The sequence below is a fragment of the Phascolarctos cinereus genome, unplaced genomic scaffold, assembly GCF_003287225.1.
Source record: "Phascolarctos cinereus isolate Bilbo 61053 unplaced genomic scaffold, phaCin_HiC Scaffold_1;HRSCAF=81, whole genome shotgun sequence".
Classification (NCBI taxonomy): Eukaryota; Metazoa; Chordata; class Mammalia; order Diprotodontia; family Phascolarctidae; genus Phascolarctos; species Phascolarctos cinereus.
Window position 1 is genome coordinate 153,047,079 of NW_027555514.1, and position 22,324 is coordinate 153,069,402.

Here is a 22,324-nt window from a genome sequence, read left to right on the forward strand (position 1 = left end):
CAAGAAAACTCCCACTATTTCCAAAGAATCTGTAATATAAGTAGAAGAATACACATACACTATCATTAGGAAAACCCTGACATCACTATTTTCACCAAGATATTCCAGGACTTACTACCTCTGAGTAATAAAGAAATGAAACACAACTAAATGAGAATGAGAGGAACTAGCCTATAAATCAATAGAACAGGTATTTACATTATTTTAAAGATGATTGCAGAATTACTTAGAAATCAAATTTTAATAATTAACAGATGAGTCCTTAACATCAAGAGACAAGAGAAATATCTACTTATGTGCCTGGCATCCTAATACATAGGTTAATGAAAAACACAATTATCATTAAATCCCTAAAAAAAAAATAATAAAACTCTTCCTAGTTAATAACCTCTGTCTCATTTTTCTAAAGGAGCAAACATAGACTGTTTTCTAAAATGCCTATATGTAAGCTTTGAATCTCAATAAAATGTGACCACCAGTTCAGTATACCTAAAATATAGTCTTGGAATTCTGACTGAGCTCATTCTAATGACCTATCCATACCTGGTAATCTTCCTGGAACAAGAACAAGGAAGATATGTCATGTGTATGGTAGGCTTCCTTGGTTTCCATATTTGGTTATTGCCATTGTATGTATAACATATGTCAAAAAAGCATGAGCAGTAACAGAGTCTTCTCTTGTCCAGCAATATAATATATCTTGTACTTCATGAGAACCTGTTCTCTAACAGTGTCTCTCAAATCATCAACTATTCAATTATAAATCTCTCTATTTGCCATTTAAAGTTGATGATAGAATCTTAACACCAATATGACCAGTCCAACAGCGACTTCATTTAAAATCATTTTTTCCACTGCTCCTCATTAAATCCAAGTTTTTACTTCTGCCAGTGTTAATAATAGCTTATTTTTGAAAACTCCAGAAAGATAAACTAGACTAATGACACTTAGATCAAGATAATGAGTAACTGAGAATTTTAAGAAGACAAAAAATGAAAGCAAGAGGAATCAGTACTTAAGGCAGAATTCATGACACAATTTTATTCCCCAAAAGAAAAATCTCAAAGGCAGCCACTGGAACACTTGATGGCCTTTGGGCACGCACTGGAGCTCAAAAAAAGTAAGTGAGGAATAGTGCATTTCCAGTAACTTTGCTGAAATCTATAATCATCATTAGATATAGTGGATTTATCTTTATGCCCTACAGAGGACTGTTTTTTATTGCAGCAATCAAAAAGCTACTTGAAGAGCCAGTAAATGTTATAAGGACATACACTATATAAGCAACATGGCTTGCTTTCATATGTGTATCTGTGTTTTAATTTTCGCAACATGGCTTGCTTTCATATGTGTATCTGTGTTTTAATTTTCATAAGCAATAAGCCAAAAAATTTAATACCCAAAGGTATTTTAAATGTCTGATACAATGTAACTACTGGTCTACCTCCCTAGCAGTTGACTCAATCCATTGTTGCTGACTGACGACAATTTGGATATAGAAAATTAGTCTTCATGGAGGATGCAGAGTAATTTGCAAATTAATTGCTCTCTTGCGACTTTCAAGTTTTTCAAATGCAGTTTCAGAAATGTGTTTTATCATCCTGAGTTTTTGCCTAAATAATATAAAAACATTCAGTTAATTTAGCTAAAAAGATCAGTCAATTCATTTAAGATATAAAATTAGGAAGGTTGCTATTTATTATTGTGTCTTGCATGGTACAGTGGAGAAAGATATGGCTCTGGAGTAAGGGGTCCTGGGTTCAATTTCTACCTCTGCTTCTTGCTTCTTGTGTGGCCTTGGCTAAGCTGTTCAGTTTTCTTCTCTGTAAAATGTATGATTAGAGATCCTTTCCAGCTCCAGGCTGATCTTGTTTCACTATTATATTGCCAACAGAGACCTCATATTTTTTTTTTTACTGTTATCCACATTGATAATACAGCTTTTCTTAGTCGTAATTTTATGTTTGTAATTCATAAATTTCTTGGGCTCCCTTTTGAATAAATGCTCTGTATACAAGGTACATCACAGAAGTTTGAGGAGGAAGAGAACACTTTCCACTGGGGGCAGGGCAGGATCAGGAAGAATTTATAGAGAGAATAGTAAGACGTGATCTCTGAAGGGAAGGATTTTGATAGGAAAGGGAGAGCATGTAATCCAACCTTAGTGCTTGGGGAGTTTGGGGAGATCACAGCCGTGTTTGGGGATAGGATGTGGCAGTTCGAATTTAGGGAGAAGAGAGAAGTCTAATCTGTCTTGAAAGTGCGGTGATTATGTAAATGGGAATAATATGAAACATGGCAGTAAAGGGAGGATGGAGTAAGATTAGGGAGATCCTTAAATGCCAGACTAAGGAATGTGTACAGTTCTAACTGGGGCAGCATGATGAAAGCTTTGTCCTAGAGTACTGAATTTAGAGGACATGAAAACAGCTGAGCTTAACACCCGTTAAGAATAATTACCTAAAATAATAAGCTAAAGCTGGCATGATTCCTTCCCTTGCCTTCCACATTCCAAGTGAACTTCACCCTCACCTCAACCCTTCTCCAATAACCCTTCTCACCCATACTCACTCCTTCAAAATGAATTTGTCATAAGTCGATTCAAGGGCATTTTTCATGCTGTTTTTCCTAAGAACATGTTGTTTGTTTTAAGATTTTCCCAGCTACCAAAAAAAAAATGCTACTTGCAGCTCTGGGAATATGTTTTATATCCTATACAGAAGAGAGAGCCACTCATGATTTGTTAGTAAGAGAGTGGCATAGTTATGCCTGTATATGAAAACAATCATTTTGGCATTTGTTTGAAAAGTAGATTTGGGAAGGAAGACACTGGGGACAGGAAGACCAGTTTGGAAGTTCTACCACAATACACAAGAAATAACTAGTAAGTACCTGCTATGTGCGAGGCGCTGTATTAAGCACTGGGGATACAAATGAGCAAAAGAAAGACATTTCTTGTCTGCAAGGAGCACACTAGCAGGGCACACAATGCACAAAAGGTGGGGGGGGGCAGTGCCAGAGGTATACAGCTCAGGGGCATGATGAAGATGATGATGGAGTCAAAGCAAGCAGAGCAGCTGGCGGTAAAAGTTTACTGTTATTATAATAAAGCAAACAAGATATGTTGAGGCCCTGAACCTAAGTGCTGGTAGTATGAATAAAGAAATGGGAGTAGATGATGGAAATGTTGAGAAAGTAAGATTGATAGGCCTTGTCAACTGAGTGGATGAAGGAGGATTCCAAAGTTTTAAGCTGAGTGACTAGGTAGAAAGTGATATGAGCATGAAAAAAGGAGGTTTAGGGCAATGCAAAGGTACATGAGTTGAAAGTGACCCCTGAGCATGCAATGGCTACCTCCTGATAAGAAGGCACTGGCCTTGGACTACTTTCTATGGCTCCATTGGTCCCAGAAGCAAAGCAAAGGAAGTGTATCATAGAGGCAGAGTTACAGGCTCTGCCCAAAGACCATCAAGTGAAAAAGAGAACAGCACACAAAACTTTTTTTTAAAGGTATAAGATTAAAGCAATTAAGCACTTGAAAACCTGACATATGAACATCTTTGTCAGGTAAGCACTAGAATAACAGACCCACCATCTCTTACAGTTTTGGATCTGAAAGCTATAAATATGTTGAATGTACTCAAGAAATGCAGTTACCATCTCCTGATTGTGCATTTCCACTGATTTCCCCAATGGCTGGGATGCTCTCCCTCCTTATCTCTTCCTCCTGGCTTCCTTGGCTCATTTCAAATCCCAGCTAAAATCTAACTTTCTATAAGAAGATTTTCCTGTCTCTCCTTAATACTAATGCCTTCCCTCTGAGACTGTTTCCAATGTATTCTGTAGGTATCTTGTTTGTACATAGCTCTTTGTGTGTTCTCTCTTTCATTAAAATGTGAACTCTTTGAGATTGGAGACTGTCTTTGGCCTTTCTTTCTATTCCCAAATTCTACCACCATTCATGGCATATAAATGTTTCCTGACTTGATTTACTGCCAAGGGCTGAAAACGTGTATTTATCAGAATCATTGATCATTGGCTTATATTCAGAGAAGTAAGCAGAAGAAACAAGTGACCAAGGACTCAGATTCGGCTAGGCACGCACACGTTCCCGCTGCCATGCACTTGTGGCCACTATTGCTGCTTGAAGGTAGGGGGAGGAAAGAAATGTTTTCCCTACCTCCTGGAAGTCCAAGCGAAAAAAAGCACTGTATGAAATCCAAGATAAAAGAAATGCAGAGTTATTTTTTTTCAGGTTTGGAAAACTGAGGATGGGCCTGGGAAAGAGGTGACCTTGAGCTCTAGGAATAGTCACAGTCACCTGATGGTCAATTCCTTATGGGTCTATTGTACTCAGAGGAACTTGTGCAGAGATAATAATAAAAATTGAGAATGTGAACTGCAATGTTGTCCTGGATCTAAAGTAGTAGATCTAAAGTTACCATTATTTTCTAATATTTTATGATAAATATCTAAGAAAATGCCTTTAAAACCTATGGCAGGACTTTAACTTGGTGGACTAAATGACATATACTATTCATATCTAGGATTCTTCAAGGTGAGCATGAGATTCCCTAAGGGAGTTGGTGTGAATAAGAAAGTGAACAACGTTGCTGGTATTCCTAGACTCTTCAATACTCACTGGAGTATCAGCATTGATTAAAAATAATTGTAACCCTTTCAAAATTCTGGCAGCATAATGCAATCTAATGTTGGGACTAAACACCTGCATACTTTGACTATCCATGTAGACTGTGTAGAGACTTTTAAGGGGATAAAGACAAGTGATGCCAGTAAACAACCCAGGAGCACTGACTTTATAAGCTTTGTACTGGATCCTGAAGCATTTGACTTTGAAGACTCCATAGTATCAGACAAGCAGAAGGATCGATTGAATCTGAAACTTAGCTAGAGGACAGACAGACAAAGAGATTATCTACAGATAAATAGAATAGCACATAGTACGAATAGGGAGCAGGTGAACAAAGCCAGAAACAAGAAGTGTTGCATGGGCAACACTAAAGAAAACTGCATGAATAAAGTGGAATGTTGATTCAGAATAGGGAATTAGGGAATATTATTCCCATTTTGAATAAATTAGCAGCTACCACATTCCCCTTTATTAATTAATATGTGTGGATGAAAATTAACCATTCAATTCTTTTATTACCACTTGGAAGATTTGAGGAAAAGTACAGCACCATTTTAGTGGCAAATGAATTAGAAACAGACAAGTTGGACAGAGCATATTTCCAAAACTATCCCCACCAATTGCTACTAAATACCAGGCTTAGTAACCTTAAGGCTGGAGTTCAGCTTTTAGACTCAGGGGTGGGGAACTGCAGCCTTGAGGCTATATGTGGCCTTCTAGGTCCTTGAGTATGGCCTTTTGACTGGGTTCATTTTACAGAACAAATACTCTTTTTTTTTTTTTTTGGCTAGGCAATGGGGTTAAGTGACTTGCCCAGGATCACACAGCTAGTAAGTGTTATGTGTCTGAGATCGGATTTGAACTCAGGTCCTCCTGACTCCGGGGCCTGGGCTCTATCCACTGTGCCACCTAGCCACTCCAGAACAAATCCTTTTATTAAGGTGTTTTGTTCTGTGAAGTCTGGATTCAGTCAAAGGGCTGAAGTTGCGAACCTAGAGGGCCACATGCGGCCTTGAGGCCACAGGTTCCCCACCCCTGTGTAAAGCTTCTTTATATTGTATTTCTCAAAAAGATATAAGAAATAAGATGTTTCAGGGTTGCTTTTATTCATGCTGAGCCAAAAAAGCAGTGGCATAGAAATCTCTCCTGCCCAGACCCAGGCACAGCATGGGCAGATGTTGTTACTTTATTTTCCAGGTTTACGAGGTTTTCTCTTCCCTCAATAGCAGCGGCAGTTCTTTGAGAACTGAATGTAGACGTGAAGGCAAAGGAAACCCATAGAATAATACCTTACTGGGTAATATTTTATCCTATCTTATCAACAAATCAACTCCAAGTAATGGGCTTTTGGCCAAGAGGAAAGACTTCCAGTTCTAATGATCTCTTATGAAAGGTAGGCACAAATGGAATACCAAAAGGGATGCACATCTATGCCTTAAAATAAGGCCCGACTGTTCTCCCTTAAAAAATATTCTCATATGTGCAGTTCAATTCAACAAGTATTTATTAAGTGGCTACTATCTGCCAGCCACTGTGGTAGGTATTGGAAATTTAGAGATGAAAAATAAAACTTCTGCTCCTGCAGAGCTTTACTTTTCTACTTGGGGAAACAACACACACTCAGAGTAACATAAACACAAAATATATAGCAAGATGTTTCTAGGAGGTCAGTAGCATTTGAGTCTGGGGAGAGATCTAGACAGTACTGTTGGAGCTGGACTTTGAAAGAGGATAGGGATTATATGAGTCAGAGGTGAAGAGAGAGCACATTCTAGTCATAGGGAATAAACTGTGTACAAAGGTACAGATATAGGAGATGAGTTTTCCAGCATAAAGAAAGGATTTGGTTGATTTGGACAAAATTTTAAGTGTTAAAGAGAGTAATGTGCGATGTCAGAAAAGGTAACATGAAATCATACTGTAAAGGGCCTTAAATACTAAACAGAGTAGTTTATATCTTATCCTGGAGGCAAGAAGAAAACCGAAGTTGCTCGAATAGGTGAATGGCACGGTCACATCTGCCCTGTGTGGATATCAATTTGGATTGGAGGCAGGGACACCAATTAGGAGGTCATTTTGAATGTTCAGGAAAGAGAGGATTAAGGCCTAAAGCAGGATTACCTGAATGAAGACAAGGGAACAGTTGAACGCTATATGTAGCAGTAGAATCAACAAGACTTAGCAAGTAATTAGATATGAAGTTGAGGAAAAGGCAAGTATTAAGAATTGACACTATGAATGTGAAACTTGGATTATTAAAAGAATAGTAATATATCTTCAGTAGAGAAAGAGAAATGAGGAAGAGGTGGGGATCTTGGGGTGGGGAGAGAAGACATGAGAGTCCATGACATTGCTCTTAGGTACATTCATAAATATGGGGCGGGACAAGACTGATGATCCTGACAAGGAAATTGAGATCCTGCTACAGAGACAGGAAGAGAATTGAGAGAGGACAAGGCTACAAAAACCAAGGCAGGTTCTAGGAAGAGGTGGGTATTCAGCAAAACCAAATGATAGAAATATCAAGAAGAAATGAGAATTTGTATATTGACATCTTTTGATAATTATTAAGCTCACAATTAAAAATATATAATTGCATTCAGCAATCACCACGTCATCTATCATTGAAAACCACAGTGTAAGTTTAGTGGTGAAATTGGAGGGCAGACTACTAAGGGCTAAGAAATGAAGTATGAGGTGAGAAAATGAGAGGCAATAAGTAAAGGTTACATTTTCTGGGATTTTAGCTGTAAAGAAAGACAGGAATGATGTGAGACAGTGGCTTGTGAGATTAGTACAGTTACATGATTTTTTTTTTAAAGAATGGGAGACATCAGGGAATGTTGGAAAATTGTAGTGAAGCATAAGAAGAGAAAAATTTGTTGAGAAAGAGAGCTAAATCAATCTCTATGAGAAAAGAGAAATAAGCAAGGATATAAGCATGGGGGATGTCATTTGCAAGGAAAGCTACCCCTCTGATATTGGAGCAGAAGAGAAAATAGGGGATTAAGGTTATATGGAGTATAGAGGTTTTTCCTTTGGAATTATTTATTGTTTATATGTTATAGCCTGTTCACATTTGCCATGCTCCCTCCCATTGCCAACTGTGTATGCATTTTTAATTCTTCAGAAACCACTGTATTATTCCATGTCTCACTAACATACAGCAATACTGACAAAATACTGGCATGAAAAATCTCTTTCCCTGGGAATGTTTGGGTCATTAAATGACTTTTGCAATTTCACAGTCAGATAAAGTCTGCTCTTTTCCTCCCGTTCAAATCTGAGTTTGACTCATCCATTGAAAGTACCTGTTCCAGACATAGATACTATTCAACAAGTCTACAGTTTTTCTATACAAATGTGCATCATAATCTAGGAAAGATATATTCTTAATTCACTTGTTCTTTCCATACATGTGATTGGGACAAAAATTTTTTGAGTGGTTACAAATCTCTTCCAGAAAGTTTCAAATTATTCCAGGGCTTGATGAAGCCTACACAATGCATCTACCAACAGAAACATGTGCAGTATGAAATCATCCAGAGAGAAACCATTTCTTTTGTGTTATTTTTACTTACTTGTAACCACATCCTAATGAGGCAGCTAGGTGGTACAGTGGGTAGAGTGCTGGACCTGGAGTCAGAACGACTCATCTTCCTGAGTTCATATCTCGCCTCAGGCACCTACTAGCTCCATGATCCTGGGCAAGTCACTTCACTTTGTTTACCTCAGTTACTCATCTGTAAAAATGATCTGGAGAAGGAAATGGCAAACCATTCCAGTATCTTTGCCAAGGAAAACCAAATGGGGTCATGAAGAGTTGGACATGACTGAAATGGCTGAAAAACAGTGAAGCACATTATGGATTCTAATGTTAGGGTCCAACTGTGGAACTGTTTGTTAAGGAGTAATCTTTATAGATTTGTCCTATTTTATTCCTATTTCCCTCTCATATTTTCATGCTTACATGTCTAGCATAACTGCCTTTAGTTGGGTTTCCTGCCAAACTTTCTTTAAACTAGTTTTATTTAACATTATTTCTCTTGGTATTATGGCATGATCCTGCTTATAATCCTCATCCTTCTTTGTAAGATTATACAAGGGAGTTTATATTCTAAACTGCTGTCAGCTTGGCCACTATCTCTTTCTACTTGACAAGTAAATCAAATTATTGCTGAATCAGGAACTCTCTGATCTACTTTCTTCTTCTTTTTGTGACAACAGACTGAACAGCAGTTTAACTTCTCTTTGAAATTTTGTTCAATACCAACGCCATTTCTGATGTGCATTTCTCATTTCTGATTTCTGATTGTTTGTTTAAATAGTTCAGGATCAAATAGTTTTAACTGAATATCATCTTTTATTATTATAATTATTATTATTATTCCAAGTCCTTGTTCTTTTCTAATTATGACCTTTGCCCTAACAAAAAAGGATTTTGACTGCACACAATACACCTGAATGAGGGATAATTCCCATATCAATAACAGCTATTTTCCTATGTGCTAGACTATATTATCCCCCATTTTTTAATATTATTTGATGTTCATTATGTATAATGCCTACCAATTCTTTTCTTGAAGAAAGTGTTCATGATATCATGAGCAAGGGGGAAAAAAAGCAAACCAGGGGCATTAAGGTTCCGATTCTAATTCTGTATATGTTAACATTTGACTATGAGACACTTGTTTTATTATTGCAAATAGAATATAGTTTTCTTTTGGCTATAGGCAAAATATATTTCTTTAAAATATTCTATTTTAACTCATGGCATATAAATCTTTATGAAAGAAATAAATTTGCAAATTTAAATTTCTTTGAAAAAGATCCTGGATATCTTTTGGACTTCCTAATCCAAATCACTACCTGTAGCAAATGATCTTGATAATTGCATCAAAAATGACCTATTCTGAAGATTGTGATGTAGGCAACTTTGAATTGTGACCCAAATACATTTTTCAAGAGAGCGTATCCTTCATTGCAATTGTTATACATTAACTTTTTGTTATTTGGCTTAAAGAAATCACCAGGGAAACAATTTTCAACCAAGCATATTACTCAATTATAAAAGAAATTTGATGCTATTTGATAAGCTAAAAAAAAGTAGGAGAATATAAGCTTATAAAGCTCGATTGCCCATAAAGCATTTCTTATCCAGTCTGCTCAGGAAAAAGACTTGCTAGCTGAATCAAAAAAAAAAAGCAACCTTTAAACAACTTTACAAATATAATTAGAATGATTTGATAACTCAGGAAATTACAGTGCCTTTGGGTATTCATTTTGGACATTAATTTTCTTAGCATTGTATTTGTTGTTGAGTTGTTTCAGTCCTGTATGACTCTTCATGAACCCATTTGGGTTTTTCTTGGCAAAGGTACTGAAGTGGATTGCCATTTCCTTCTCCAGCTCATTTTAGAGATGAGGAAACTGATGTAAACAGTGTTATGTGACTTGCCCAGGGTCATACAGTTAGTAAATGTCTGAGGTCAGATTTAAACTCAAGAAGTCTTCCTGACTCGAGGCACAGCACTTTATCCACTGTACCACCTAGCTGCCCTAGCACTATGTGTGGTAAGGTATTTGTAACAACTATATAAAATACCCTCAATATAGCATCTTAAGACAAATTAAATCTAAAATATCAGCTTGTCTTCTTGCAGCATGCATCTTTTTTTAACCAAAAAAAAAAAGAGCAGAAAGGATTTAAACTCTCATAAACAGGGGTTCACTATGTGATATCCAATGCTTTAATATATGCAGCAATGTGGAAAGCTTTCTTATTTATTTTAATATATCCATTAATGTGTGGATATCTAGCAATAATATCCTGTAATGATTAGGAAGCAGAAATGGCAACTCCTTTTTAAGCTCAGCTCCTGTGCCACTCCCTACATAAAGACTTTGCTGATCAGCCTAGCTGCTGGTACTTCTTGCCTCACTCTAGAAATGACCTTGTATTTGCTTTGCATATGTTTTTAAAATATACTTGTGTACATACACATTTTTCTCTTGATATAAGGAAAAATGTAAGCTCCTTGAGGCCAGCGACAAATTTTTTTTATGTCTTTGTATTCCCACTACCTAACTCAGAGCCTGGTATATAGCAGGCTCTTGATAAACACTTATGATTAATCTATTTTTATCTATGGTAAGGAACCTTTCACCATAAATCGTGAAATATATTTGGAACAAAAAAGGATATCTATCCCATTGTTATTCCCAAGGGAAAAAATAGTTTTTGTTCTATGGAATGCTTCATAATAAAGGTCTGGTATTTCACTAAAGATTCCATTAATAAAGATGATGATGGTGAGGATATTCTAGCACTTTTATGACCCTTTAAAGTTTGCAAGATGATTTATATATGCTATATAATTAGGTCCTAACAACTCTAAGAGATAGTTGCTAATATTATCTTTATTTTACAAATAAGGAAACTGAGGGTGGCAAAGGTTAATTGGCTTGTCCAGTGTCACAGAGTTAGTAACTAGCTGAGGCAGAATTCGAATTTACCTAGCAGATAAGCAACTATCACTTACTCTTGCTTAAAATGGACACATTATTTTGAAAATCTTGGGATCATAGAGTTAGAGATCCAAGAACTCAGAGGTCACTAAGAACAATCCCTTCACATTATGAATGAGGAAACTGAGGCAGAAAGCAGACAGTGATATCTCAGAGGTTTCAGAGGCAGGTCTCAAATGCACCAACTCAATATGCAATATTTTTTCAACTGCAAGATGCTGATAAATAATGTTAGCCAATAGCAGATTAGCAAATCCAGGTATAAAAAGCTATACTAGGATACTTCCATTTTCTTTCTTTTTTGCTTTGTCCTCTATTTCTCTAGAAGCTAATCTACCTTGCTAGAAGTACATAAAAATCTGATAGCAATAGGGAAAAGGTATTATTTATGTTTTATTTATATTGCTTATTATTTATCCATAAATATACATCAAATATATTCAATTTTTGTTTTTGAAACTTCATCATCAGATAAATACTTTTAAAACATCATGCATTATTAGACCACAGTGACAAAGCTATATCACAATGTGCTCAAGAGACTTCTTGGGGCTTGTAATTTTGGAAGCTGTCTTACTGCTATAACCTGACTAAAACTCATATTCATTTAAAAAATTAAGGATATTTAATCAATTCTTCAAAGCTATCAGTTCAGAACATGCTTACCCTCAATTTTTATGTGGCTAAGCTTAGGTTAAAATTAGCATTAAGGTCAACTCTGGAGGAGAAAATAACCAATAAAAGTCAACAATTTCAGTGTTGGATGTGTGGTGTGATGGGAAGAAAGGCTAAGAATAGCAATCTAACTCACATGCCACAACATCGCAAAGAAAAAAATAGCATTTAGTGGTGGATTGTGTGTAGGCCTCATGTTTTTGGTAGCAAGGAGCAACAGGGCCATTTTCTTCTCTCTTCTCAGTGCCATCCTAAATCCCTGTGTCCTGGTTCACCTTCCCCCATCAGACCAGCAAAGGGCCTTTCTTGTCTTATGCCCCAAGAATGGTTCTATTGGTATGAATTTATGAACTGCTATTTTTGGCATGGATACATAGCTATTTCAAAATGTCTAATACTTAGTAGTTAACGAAAGGTAGTAAATAAAATACCTTCTTTTTCCACAAACTACAATTCCAAGTAGAATTGTATAATAGAATATTATAATGATCATATAATAATAACATGATAGAATAATAACTAAGAATAATTTATAATGGAATCATAAAATGGCAAAGAAACTTTGACTAGCAGAAATCTAATCTACCAAATAAAAAGAACTCACTCCGTAGTATACTTGACAAGAGGGCACACAGTTTTAGGTTGAATATTTCCAAGGAAGGGGAATCCACTGTTTGTCATGGCAGCCACATTTGGTCAGCTCTAAAAGTTAGAAGGTTTTTGCTAATATCAAATCTAAATTTGCCTACTTGCATCTTCCATTCATTGACCATAATTCTTCCCTCTGGGGCCAGGCAGAAAAAGGTCATCCACATGACAGCCCTTGAAATATATGAAGAAAGGAATGTCATGTCTTCCCTAATCATGCCTTCTCTTCTCCACGCAAAACATTGTAGGTTCTTTCAACCAATCCTTATCTTGTGTAACTTTAGTACCTGTACGTGACTATGCAATATAAAAATCACTCTTTGACAGTTAGAAACTCATTGATCTACACTCACAAATTGATGACTGATTACTATAGCTTTAATGAAAACAAATTCAGCTCATAAATTAGAAAGATCTCTAGAAGATCTTCCCACTCCACTACACAAATTGTGCTTAAAGAATTTGAATTAACATGTGAAACCCCATGACTCAAAGAAATAGCTTTGAACTCACATAGTCCTAAGCTCATAACCTGGAAGCTTCTCAATAACTATACTCTTTGGCTTGTATCCCTGTCCAATATTTTCCTCGAATTTAGTTCATGTTTTCCTTTAGAGGTATTCATTTTCCTCCCAAAAGAAACTGAGGCTATCAATGCAACTGAACTTAAACCCATCTTATTAGAGTGAATTTTGTAGGTAACATCCCTCATGTGGAAGCTCCTGGCTCCCTTCTTTATTGTTCCAGGAACAATCTCTTCAAAGACTTATAACAGCAATAGGTGAAGCCTCTAGATTCAATGCTAGCATGGTTCCTGGGTCTCGTTCACGTGAGCTGCTTTTATCCTGGCTCTCAGCCTTTGCTGCCTCCTGTTTACCAGCTTGTTCCTTTCAACATGGTCCTGCAGGAGGCTGCTGCCATCTGTCCATTGCTCTTTTCTTGCCACAGGCAATTCTAACTACTTGTCTTTCAAACATCTTTCTGCCTCCACTTTTCCCAGTCATCAATGGGAAGTCTTTCCTCTCTTCCTCACAACAATCCCTAATTAGTCCATTTTCTGCCAAAGTTTCCAGAGCCCACAGTATCATGGGAAGGTAATTCCCTTTCCTATAAATGTATGTACCCTACTGCCTCCCTTCTGCACATCTCTGCAAGGACTGATAAAGAAAATGGATGAGAAACTCTTTGCATGCCACCAACTCTCATATTTCCCTGCTACAATCTATCCCTTCCTTCCCTCCCTTCTCTACCTTCTCCCTATGATTACGTAGAAGTTGACTATCATCAAGTGTGTTTGTTTAACTAGAGAAACAAGCAGTTCTTGTTTGACAATCTGGAAAATTAGTTGTAAGTGCAGTATTTTATACAACAAGATTATGCCATCTGAAAAAGCAATAGCTCTAACTATGTAGTCTACTTTTTCCTCTCCCCTCTTTTTTCAGTTTAGGTTTTTACTTTTTTACTTCATAGCAAATCAGCAATTCCCACACTCAGAGTAGCTTTCCCAACATCAGACAATCAATCAATCCACAATTTATGAAATACTTAAGTTGTGCTAGGTACTGTGCTAGGCATTGAGGGTATAACCCCGATTGAGGTGTGAGGGTTGGGATTTCTTGATACCTTAGCAAATACTAGTCTTTTATTCTATCTGTCAAGTTTATCTGACATCAGATTCACCACTATCTGTACAAAAATGTAACTAACATGTTCCAATGGTGTAGCACATTACCATTAAGGAATGAATAACGGTAACTGTGATCTTCAAGTATAAGTTTGTTTTTGTTGATGTTTTATTTAATTTATTTGTTTTATTTTTGTTTGTTTGTTTTTTGTTTTGCTAGGCAATGGGTTAAGTAACTTGCCCAGTGAGTGTCAAGTGTCTGAGGGCAGATTTGAACTCAGATCTTCCTGATTCCAGGGCTGGTGTTCTATCCACTGTGCACCAGCTGCCCAAACTTGTTGATGTTTTAGCAAGAGGTTAAATGCTCAAGGTAGAAGTTTCTGTGAATTCCAAAGTGCCTGTGACAGGAAACAAAGTATCATTTGCAGTAGAGATCTTGAATACTGAGTTTTCAAATTCTCTGCTATATAGTAATCCTTGTTCTTCACATTCACAAGACAAAGCACTATCACTTTTGACTGATTACAAATCTAGATGGAAAACCAACCCATAAAGTGAGTTTGTTTTATGAAATGCCACAAAGATACTGCTGCAAAATCAAGTTAGATTCCTATGATGGTAAAATAATACCCACTTAAACTTTATAGAGTGTCTAGGAAAGATGGATAATGTAAGCCATCAAAACTGAAAGCCAAAAATGAAATCATAGATGTATCTAGAGCACCGTTTTTAAATAACAGAAACACATTTTTATGAAGTTCTACAGTATAAAACATCAAGAATCACCATTCTTATTCAACAGTTTTATGTACCAGTGATTCTATATACAAAGATATAGGAGAATAAATGAACAAACAAAAAATAATAAGCTCAAGTAATAATAAGATAGTAAATTCCAAAATGTCACTGAGTAATCCAAGACCTTCATTTTACATGTGAAGAAACAAAGTCCCAAAGAAATTAAGTGATATAATAGATAACAATGATGTAATAATGATGATGATGATTCTATGTAAGGGTTGCAAAGCACTTTACAAACTTATCCCATTTTGTCCTCAGAACAAACCTGGAAGGCAGATGTTATTATTATCCACACCTTACAGATGAGGAAGCTAAGGAACACAGAAGTTATTTGCCAATGGTCACATGGCTACTAAATGTCTGAGGTTGCATTTGAACTCAGGTCAATCTGCCTCCAGGCCTAGTCTGTGAGGCTGCTAGGACAAAAAGCTCCTAATGCAAGTCCTGTGCTCTTTATATTAAATAAGCATTTATTACATATATTATTTAAAATAAGCTTTCCATGGTAAAATAACCTCCCTATTTTAGTTTACTATTTCCACTTATAATCATGAGTTGTGACTATGAATGAGGAAACAAATAAATTTCTCTTCATTTCCATTTATTTCTGTGCTTTTGTCTTTTTAGTCAACTCCTTTATAATTCACCCTAGTATTACAAAAATAGAAGAAATGGCAATTATTAGAAATGACAAATACTTACGGACTGGTACAAAGGTGATTTGTACTTTATTACGTAACTATACACTATCCACGTATTTGGGGCATGTCAACATAAACAAAAGAGTAAACCCAAATTTGAATGAAATCTTTTCTTTTCCCAGTCAGTCAATAAACATTTATTAACTGCCTATTATGTACCAGGTACTGCGCTAATCACTGGAGACACAAAGAAAGGCAAAAGCCAGTCATTACTCTTGAAGAGCTAGAAGACAGGCGAGGAACAAAAGCAGCTTAATTTCAAAATTTCTAAATCCATGCTTTTGAATAAGAATTTATTTGAAAACGGGAACTTCTAGTCCCATATATAAAATAATACTGGATATTGAAGAATTTCAAAAAGCTTATACAATCTTAGCCATTTTAGTTACAATTTGCTTGTCTCTCCTGAATTGGTAGGAGAAAACAGTCTCCAAAACTTGTAAACTAGGTCTCATTCTTGACCTCTCAACAATTTTCCCCATCCTTCTTCCATATCCAATATGGTGCCAAGGACTATTTTTTATAATACCTCTCCAATAAGGCCCTGTCTCTCTGACACTTCCACCATCTTGGTACAGACCCTCATCATCTTGCATCTGGACTACTGCAATAGCCTGCTGGTTGGTCTGTCTCAAATCTCTCCTTATTCCAGTCCACCCTTCATTTAGCCACCAAAGTGATTTTCGCAAAGTGTAGGTCTGACCATATCACAACCTCAACTCAGTAAATTCCAGTGACTCCCTATCACCTACATGATCAAATACAAAAATCCTCCATTTGGTGTTCAAAGTCATTCAAAACCTAGCTTCATTCCCCAGTCCCCTCCACTTTTCTTGTACCTTATACCCCTTTCACCCCCTTCCCTCCAAGTACTTTGTGAACCAGGGTGATACTGGCCTCCTTGGTCACAAACAACACACTTCATTTTTTGGCTCTGGGCATTTTCTCTGGCTGTCCTCCATGCCTGGAATGTCTGCCTTCCTTATGTTTACCTCCAGGCTGCCTGGCTTCATTCAAGTCCCAACTAAAATTTCACTTTCTACTAGGAGCCTTTTCCAATGCCTCTTAATTCTAGTGCCTTTCCTAAATCAAATTTCTCATTTTTCCTATATATAGTTCATTTGTACATATTTGTTTGCTGGTTGTCTCCCCCGTGAACTTGTCAGTTTCTTGACAGCGAGGACTGTCTTTGCCTCTTTGTATCCCCAGCACCTGGCACATAGTAGGTACTTAATAAATGGTTACTGACCAACCTAATATCTATAGTTATTTTTCTTCTCTGCTTCCTGTAATTAAGTGAAAACTGTTGTACTCTTGGAAATTATAATGTTGCTAAGAAATGACCAACCATATTTCCATTTTAACCACTCAGTATTATATATAAAACAAATAGTTTCCATGTATCATACTTCTTCACAATCAAGTATAGAGAGTTGGAATTCATTTTACAATCTCTCAGGCTGAAAAGGCAGTGACAACTTGCACAGTGACGGACAATGTCCATCAAACTTCTGCCATAACCAATTTATGTTATAACATATATGCCATAACCAATTCCTTTTTAGACCATGTCAACATGAAAAAGATCACAACATCCAAATCTGGTCTAATACATGTGGTCTAATCTAATGCAGCTAGAATTAAACAACTCCAACCTCAGCTGCTTAGACCTGGCCTTGCTTATTTGGCCTAACATGTTCTGTCTTACTAACACCCTATCAGCTATCTCTTTCTACTTTTATGCTCTACAGCTAGTTAAGAATTAGAAGACTTGCATAAAGACTGTTTCTAGTTCATCTCTATAATCACAGGAACTGTTCCCCTCTTAGTATCTTCTCATTATCACTTGGGACCAAACCAATATAATGTCCAGACAGATGAATTCAAATATACCCATTCTGATAAGATGAAAAGTTTTATTTTGAGGAAAAAAGAATGTTAGGAAAAAACACAAGAAAGTTTCCATTAAAATATAAAATATAACAGAGAAAAAATATGGAAATAAATAACCACTAAAGGCACCTGAGATGACTAATATTTGTTATTGAGAACCCAAAGCTGATGATATACTGTATGATTTTGTGAGTGCAAAAGGAGGCTAATTTTATTACCAGGTAGCAATTGGAAATCAACAACTAATGTTTTCAGAATCCAGCTAAACTGTTCTAAAAAGAAAAAAATGAAATACGTATTTAATAGACCATTAACTACATTCTGTAAAGTTCATCATAACTTGAAGATTCTAAAGATACCATGAGACAGAAAATCAATATGAATTTTTTTAGCTCCTAAGTTCCGTGTATTTATTGCTATTGTAATGTTAATAACAATTTGCTTCTTCTTGGTGCTGATGGAAATATCAGTTAATAGCCCAACCCAAACTATTTTGGAAAATTTTTCACAAAGCACAAAGACCTTGGAATAACTAGATTTGTCCAAATAAAGCAGGACTTTCAAATGCCCAACAATTCACTAAAATGAAAAAAAAATGAAATTGAGAACAGAATATAGTGATATTATCAGTAGAAATTTTAAGAAACCGAAACAAAATAAATACCATTTAATTAAGTAAATACACCCAAGACAAAGTAAATGATATGCCATTAAAACTCATATGCCAAATTAATGATGTATACAATTTGTATATAACTTCTTCATTTCTGGAATTTCAAATTAATTTTTTTCTTACCTTCAATTAGTTTTCCTGTCTGCTCTGCACTTCCACCAGGGAGTATCTTGGCAATATACGCTCCAATTTCTCCACTGCTTCCTGGGATTTCTTTGCCACCTACTATTCTGATTCCTAACCCATTACCTATTTAAAAAAATAGATATTGGAAGCTATAAGAATTAAGGTAACATATCAGAGGGATAATGAATAAAACTCCATGAATTTAGACATTAACAGTCATACAATGTAAACAGATAGTATGCAAACCATCCAAATCCAGCAAGCACTTATTATGCTATGATCACATGCCAGACACTATCTTATATAGGTATCTATACACATAAGTTGAAATTAGATACCATGAAAATGTTCAGCCATTATTTCAATGACTTTGGGATATCTGGATGGACTTTTCTGGGCATTTCCCCAGTCCACAGGTAACTGGGGAATAGGTCTACATTAAAAATGAACAACAAATTTTTGATCATATTTGAATCTAAATGCATAACCCAGGTGGGTAATGAAGGATAAAGAAGTCTTGTTTGATAGCTTCCAACTCCAACCTAATTAAAATTAATGTATTTATGCATGTGTCATTCTCAATTTTTGAAGGTTCTGTTTGTAGTCATATTGGGGAGAATAATCATTTGCAAATGCCATCCAGACTTTACAAAAATTGTCCTTTTCTAAAAATGTTGACTAAGGAGTAGTGCCATCTAGGAAATGATACAGTATTCACTTCATATGTCTGTGAAACCCAATTACTTCTCATTTTATTAGTGAGGGAAAATAACTAATAATAAAAGCTAGCAAGCATATAGCACTATAAGATTTACAAAGGACTTTAAATGTTATTTCATTTAATCTGCACAACAACCCTGCGAGTTACATGCTATTATTACCCCCATTTTACAGATGATGAAACAAGTAGAGAGAAGTTAAATGACTTGCTCAGGATCACAAAGCTAGTAAATATCTGAGGCAGGATTTGAACCCGGATTTTCTTGTCTTCAAGTGCTACTCTCAATCTATTGCACCACAAAGCTGCTTCATGAATACAATAACCTGATTCATTTAAATATGTAAATGTCTGTGGTTGATCATAAATATGTAAATATAATTCCAATTCATGAATTTTTCTAATAATTGTTTCCCCATTATCAATATTAGTTCAAGTTTGTTTTAATGGCATTGATTTCAAGAAAGTCTAAAATATTCTTCTTAAAGACATTTAATTCTTTATATTATGCGTTAAGGAATAGAATGGGTCTAGACTAGAGGTAAGTACAAGTAGCAGATCAGAGATACGTTAGCAAGAAGAAATGTTTGCAATTAGACATGATTTCCTATGAGGTACATATTATAAAATCATCAGTTCTGTTTTCAAGGTCACTCTGATCTTAGCAAATGATTTACAAGTACATATGGGATTGCGGTTACATGATTTATTTTTATTATAAAATTTAAATAGTAATTAAATTTGAAAATATTAGAAGACAACATTTAAATGGTAGCCAGAAAATAGTACCTAAAAGCAAAATATGAGTATTTTAATTCTATCTCCTTTTTACAAAATATCTGACTTGCTTCAGTTATAACTAAAGAAAATAAATATTATATTTCTTTAAAATTTCAAAGTGCTTTACATTTATTGGTTGATTTTTACCTCTATTTGATCCTCACTATACCCTGCAAGATAGGTAATACCGATATTATTATTATTATTGTTGTTATTATTATTATTATTTCCATTTTACAGATGAAGAAACTAAAGTTCAGAGAAGTGACTCACCTAAGGTCACACAGCAAGTAAATGGAAGAGCTAAGATTTGAACCATGATCTCCTGACTCCATATCAGTTATTTTTCCAACAAGTAAATTAAAATCCCTGTTCAGTTGCTTTAAAACAAAATCTGAAAATACCTCAAAGTTAAATAAGTATGGAATCAGAGAATATTAAGATTAGAAGAGATGTTAGAAAGACTAGACTTTAGGAGTAGGTGAGGGAAGAAACGATAGCTTGGATTGGGAGAGAGGGGAAGAAATAGAGTTATTTTCCTTCTCCTAAGAGGGCAGAACTGAGAGTAGACAACGAGGGTGGAGAATTCACTACCTTTCCATCCAATCAATTATACTTATAAACAAAACTATTCTAAAGAAGTTTTTTCTGATATCGAGTTAAAATCTGCCTCTTGGTAATTCCCACCTATCGCTCTTAGTTGTTTTCTCTAGCACCAAGAATTCAAATCCCTTTTCACATTCCACATCTTCAAATTATGAAAATGAATTTAGAGAAATTTGAGAAGATGCATATCTACTTGTACAGAACAATTTGTATGATGTTCACTACGAGGTAAAGAAAAACAACATTGAACAACCTCAGAATTTTGATTAAAGCAGTAATCAATTGTGACTTCAGTTGACTAACCGATAGTCAAACTATCTTAGCAGAGAGATGGTACAGTATAGGTGCAGAGTGAGGTGTATGTTTTCAGATGCGGCTATTGTGTTGATTTGTTTTGCTTGACTTGTTAAAAGGGGGGGGCTATAGGAGTAGGGGTGGGGAAAGGGCAGTCACTGAAAGTAACAGTGCTGCAAAAAGAAAATAGTATTGATAATCCATTTCAAGATAGTCCTTTAAAGATCTGAAGGCAGCATATATGGTCTGACACACTGATACTAGTACTTATGTATGTAGAAATATTTATAGTCATTTGTAGTAGGTGAAAACTGGGAACCATGTGTTTGTAAATCAGTTGGAAAATAGCTGAGCAAACTGTGATTATAAAAATAGAATGAATATTATTATGCTATAACAAATGATGAACATAAAGATTTGGGGGTACTTGGGAAGACTAACACAGAGGAAAGTAAGGAGAACCAGTTGCTCAATTGTCATAATTACCAAATAATGTAAAGGAAAACTTTGAAAGGTTAAAATTCTAGTCATTACAGTCACTATTTGTGACCCTGGATCACGACAATGAATCATGCCTCCAGGCTTTCATTATTAAAATGGTAGACAATAGGTATAGAACAAGATATGGGCTATTAAAGATGGCTACTGTTTGGATTTGTTTTGCTTGATTATACTTATTACTAGGAAAAAAGGTCTATTGCTGAAGTTTAGGAGACTCACAGTGAAATGACAAATATTTTTTTAAAAGACCATCAATAAAACTTGGAAAAATTATTTAGAAATTCCCTGTAGAGACACACAAAACTCCAGTAAGCCCATTAGTTCAAACAAGCTGTAACTATTAGTGTACACATAGTGATATGACATGCTTTTCCAACTGCCAGTGTTGATTCTGTAAATTAGAGCTTCTAAAAAGAGAAATACTTTACTAATCTAATGACCAGTTGGGAACTCTAAAGTATTTTTTCCAAATCTGGACAAAATTCACTACGAATCTGGCAGAATGAAGTTATTCATGCACAGAACATATAATAAAACACATGGACCCTTTTATAACAGCAACCATTCACATGTAACACTTGTTCTCATATTTATTGGGATGCTAAAATATCCACATGTAAGAATAACCTTGTGATGTAAGTGACAGGACACTGGGATGTAAGGGGTATTGCTGAAGTATTGTTCTGACAGAGCAATACATAACTATTTTCCAACACGAGATGTCTCTCGATAATCAGTTAGTTGTACTAGGTAGCTAAGAAACCTGAGCCAGATTTTGTCTCTAACTCCTTGTAGAGACTAAAGAAATGAGCAGGAAAGGGAAACATTCAAAGCTTAACAAAGCTGATATCAAGGTAAAGTTTTCCAAGACAGGTTAAACAAAGGAAAATAATAAGAGATGATATGAATTATGGTTAGGCTGGTGTTGTTAGGAACAGAAATCTAACAGATTCCTCAAATCCAGCCTTTCCGTTTGTCTAGAACATACTCCCTCCTCCTCCTTGCCTCTTAGAATGCCTAGCTTCCTTCAAGGCTCAGCTCATATGTCACTTCTGGGGGAAATACATTAGCATTTTTTCCCTCCTCAGATTAACCTGTATTTATT

The 22,324-nt window shown here is 35.7% G+C and overlaps 1 protein-coding gene across 1 annotated transcript in view; it reads right to left on the bottom strand.

Moving 5' to 3' along the window:
* The window catches only part of LOC110206947 (protein piccolo-like), a 127,473-nt gene that overhangs the window by 59,282 nt on the left and 45,867 nt on the right, over nucleotides 1–22,324 (bottom strand). Inside the window, exon 5 of the mRNA XM_020984464.2 lies at nucleotides 18,318–18,443. Within this exon, the coding sequence (XP_020840123.2) occupies nucleotides 18,318–18,443 (126 nt within the window). The remainder of the gene's footprint in view (nucleotides 1–18,317; nucleotides 18,444–22,324) is intronic.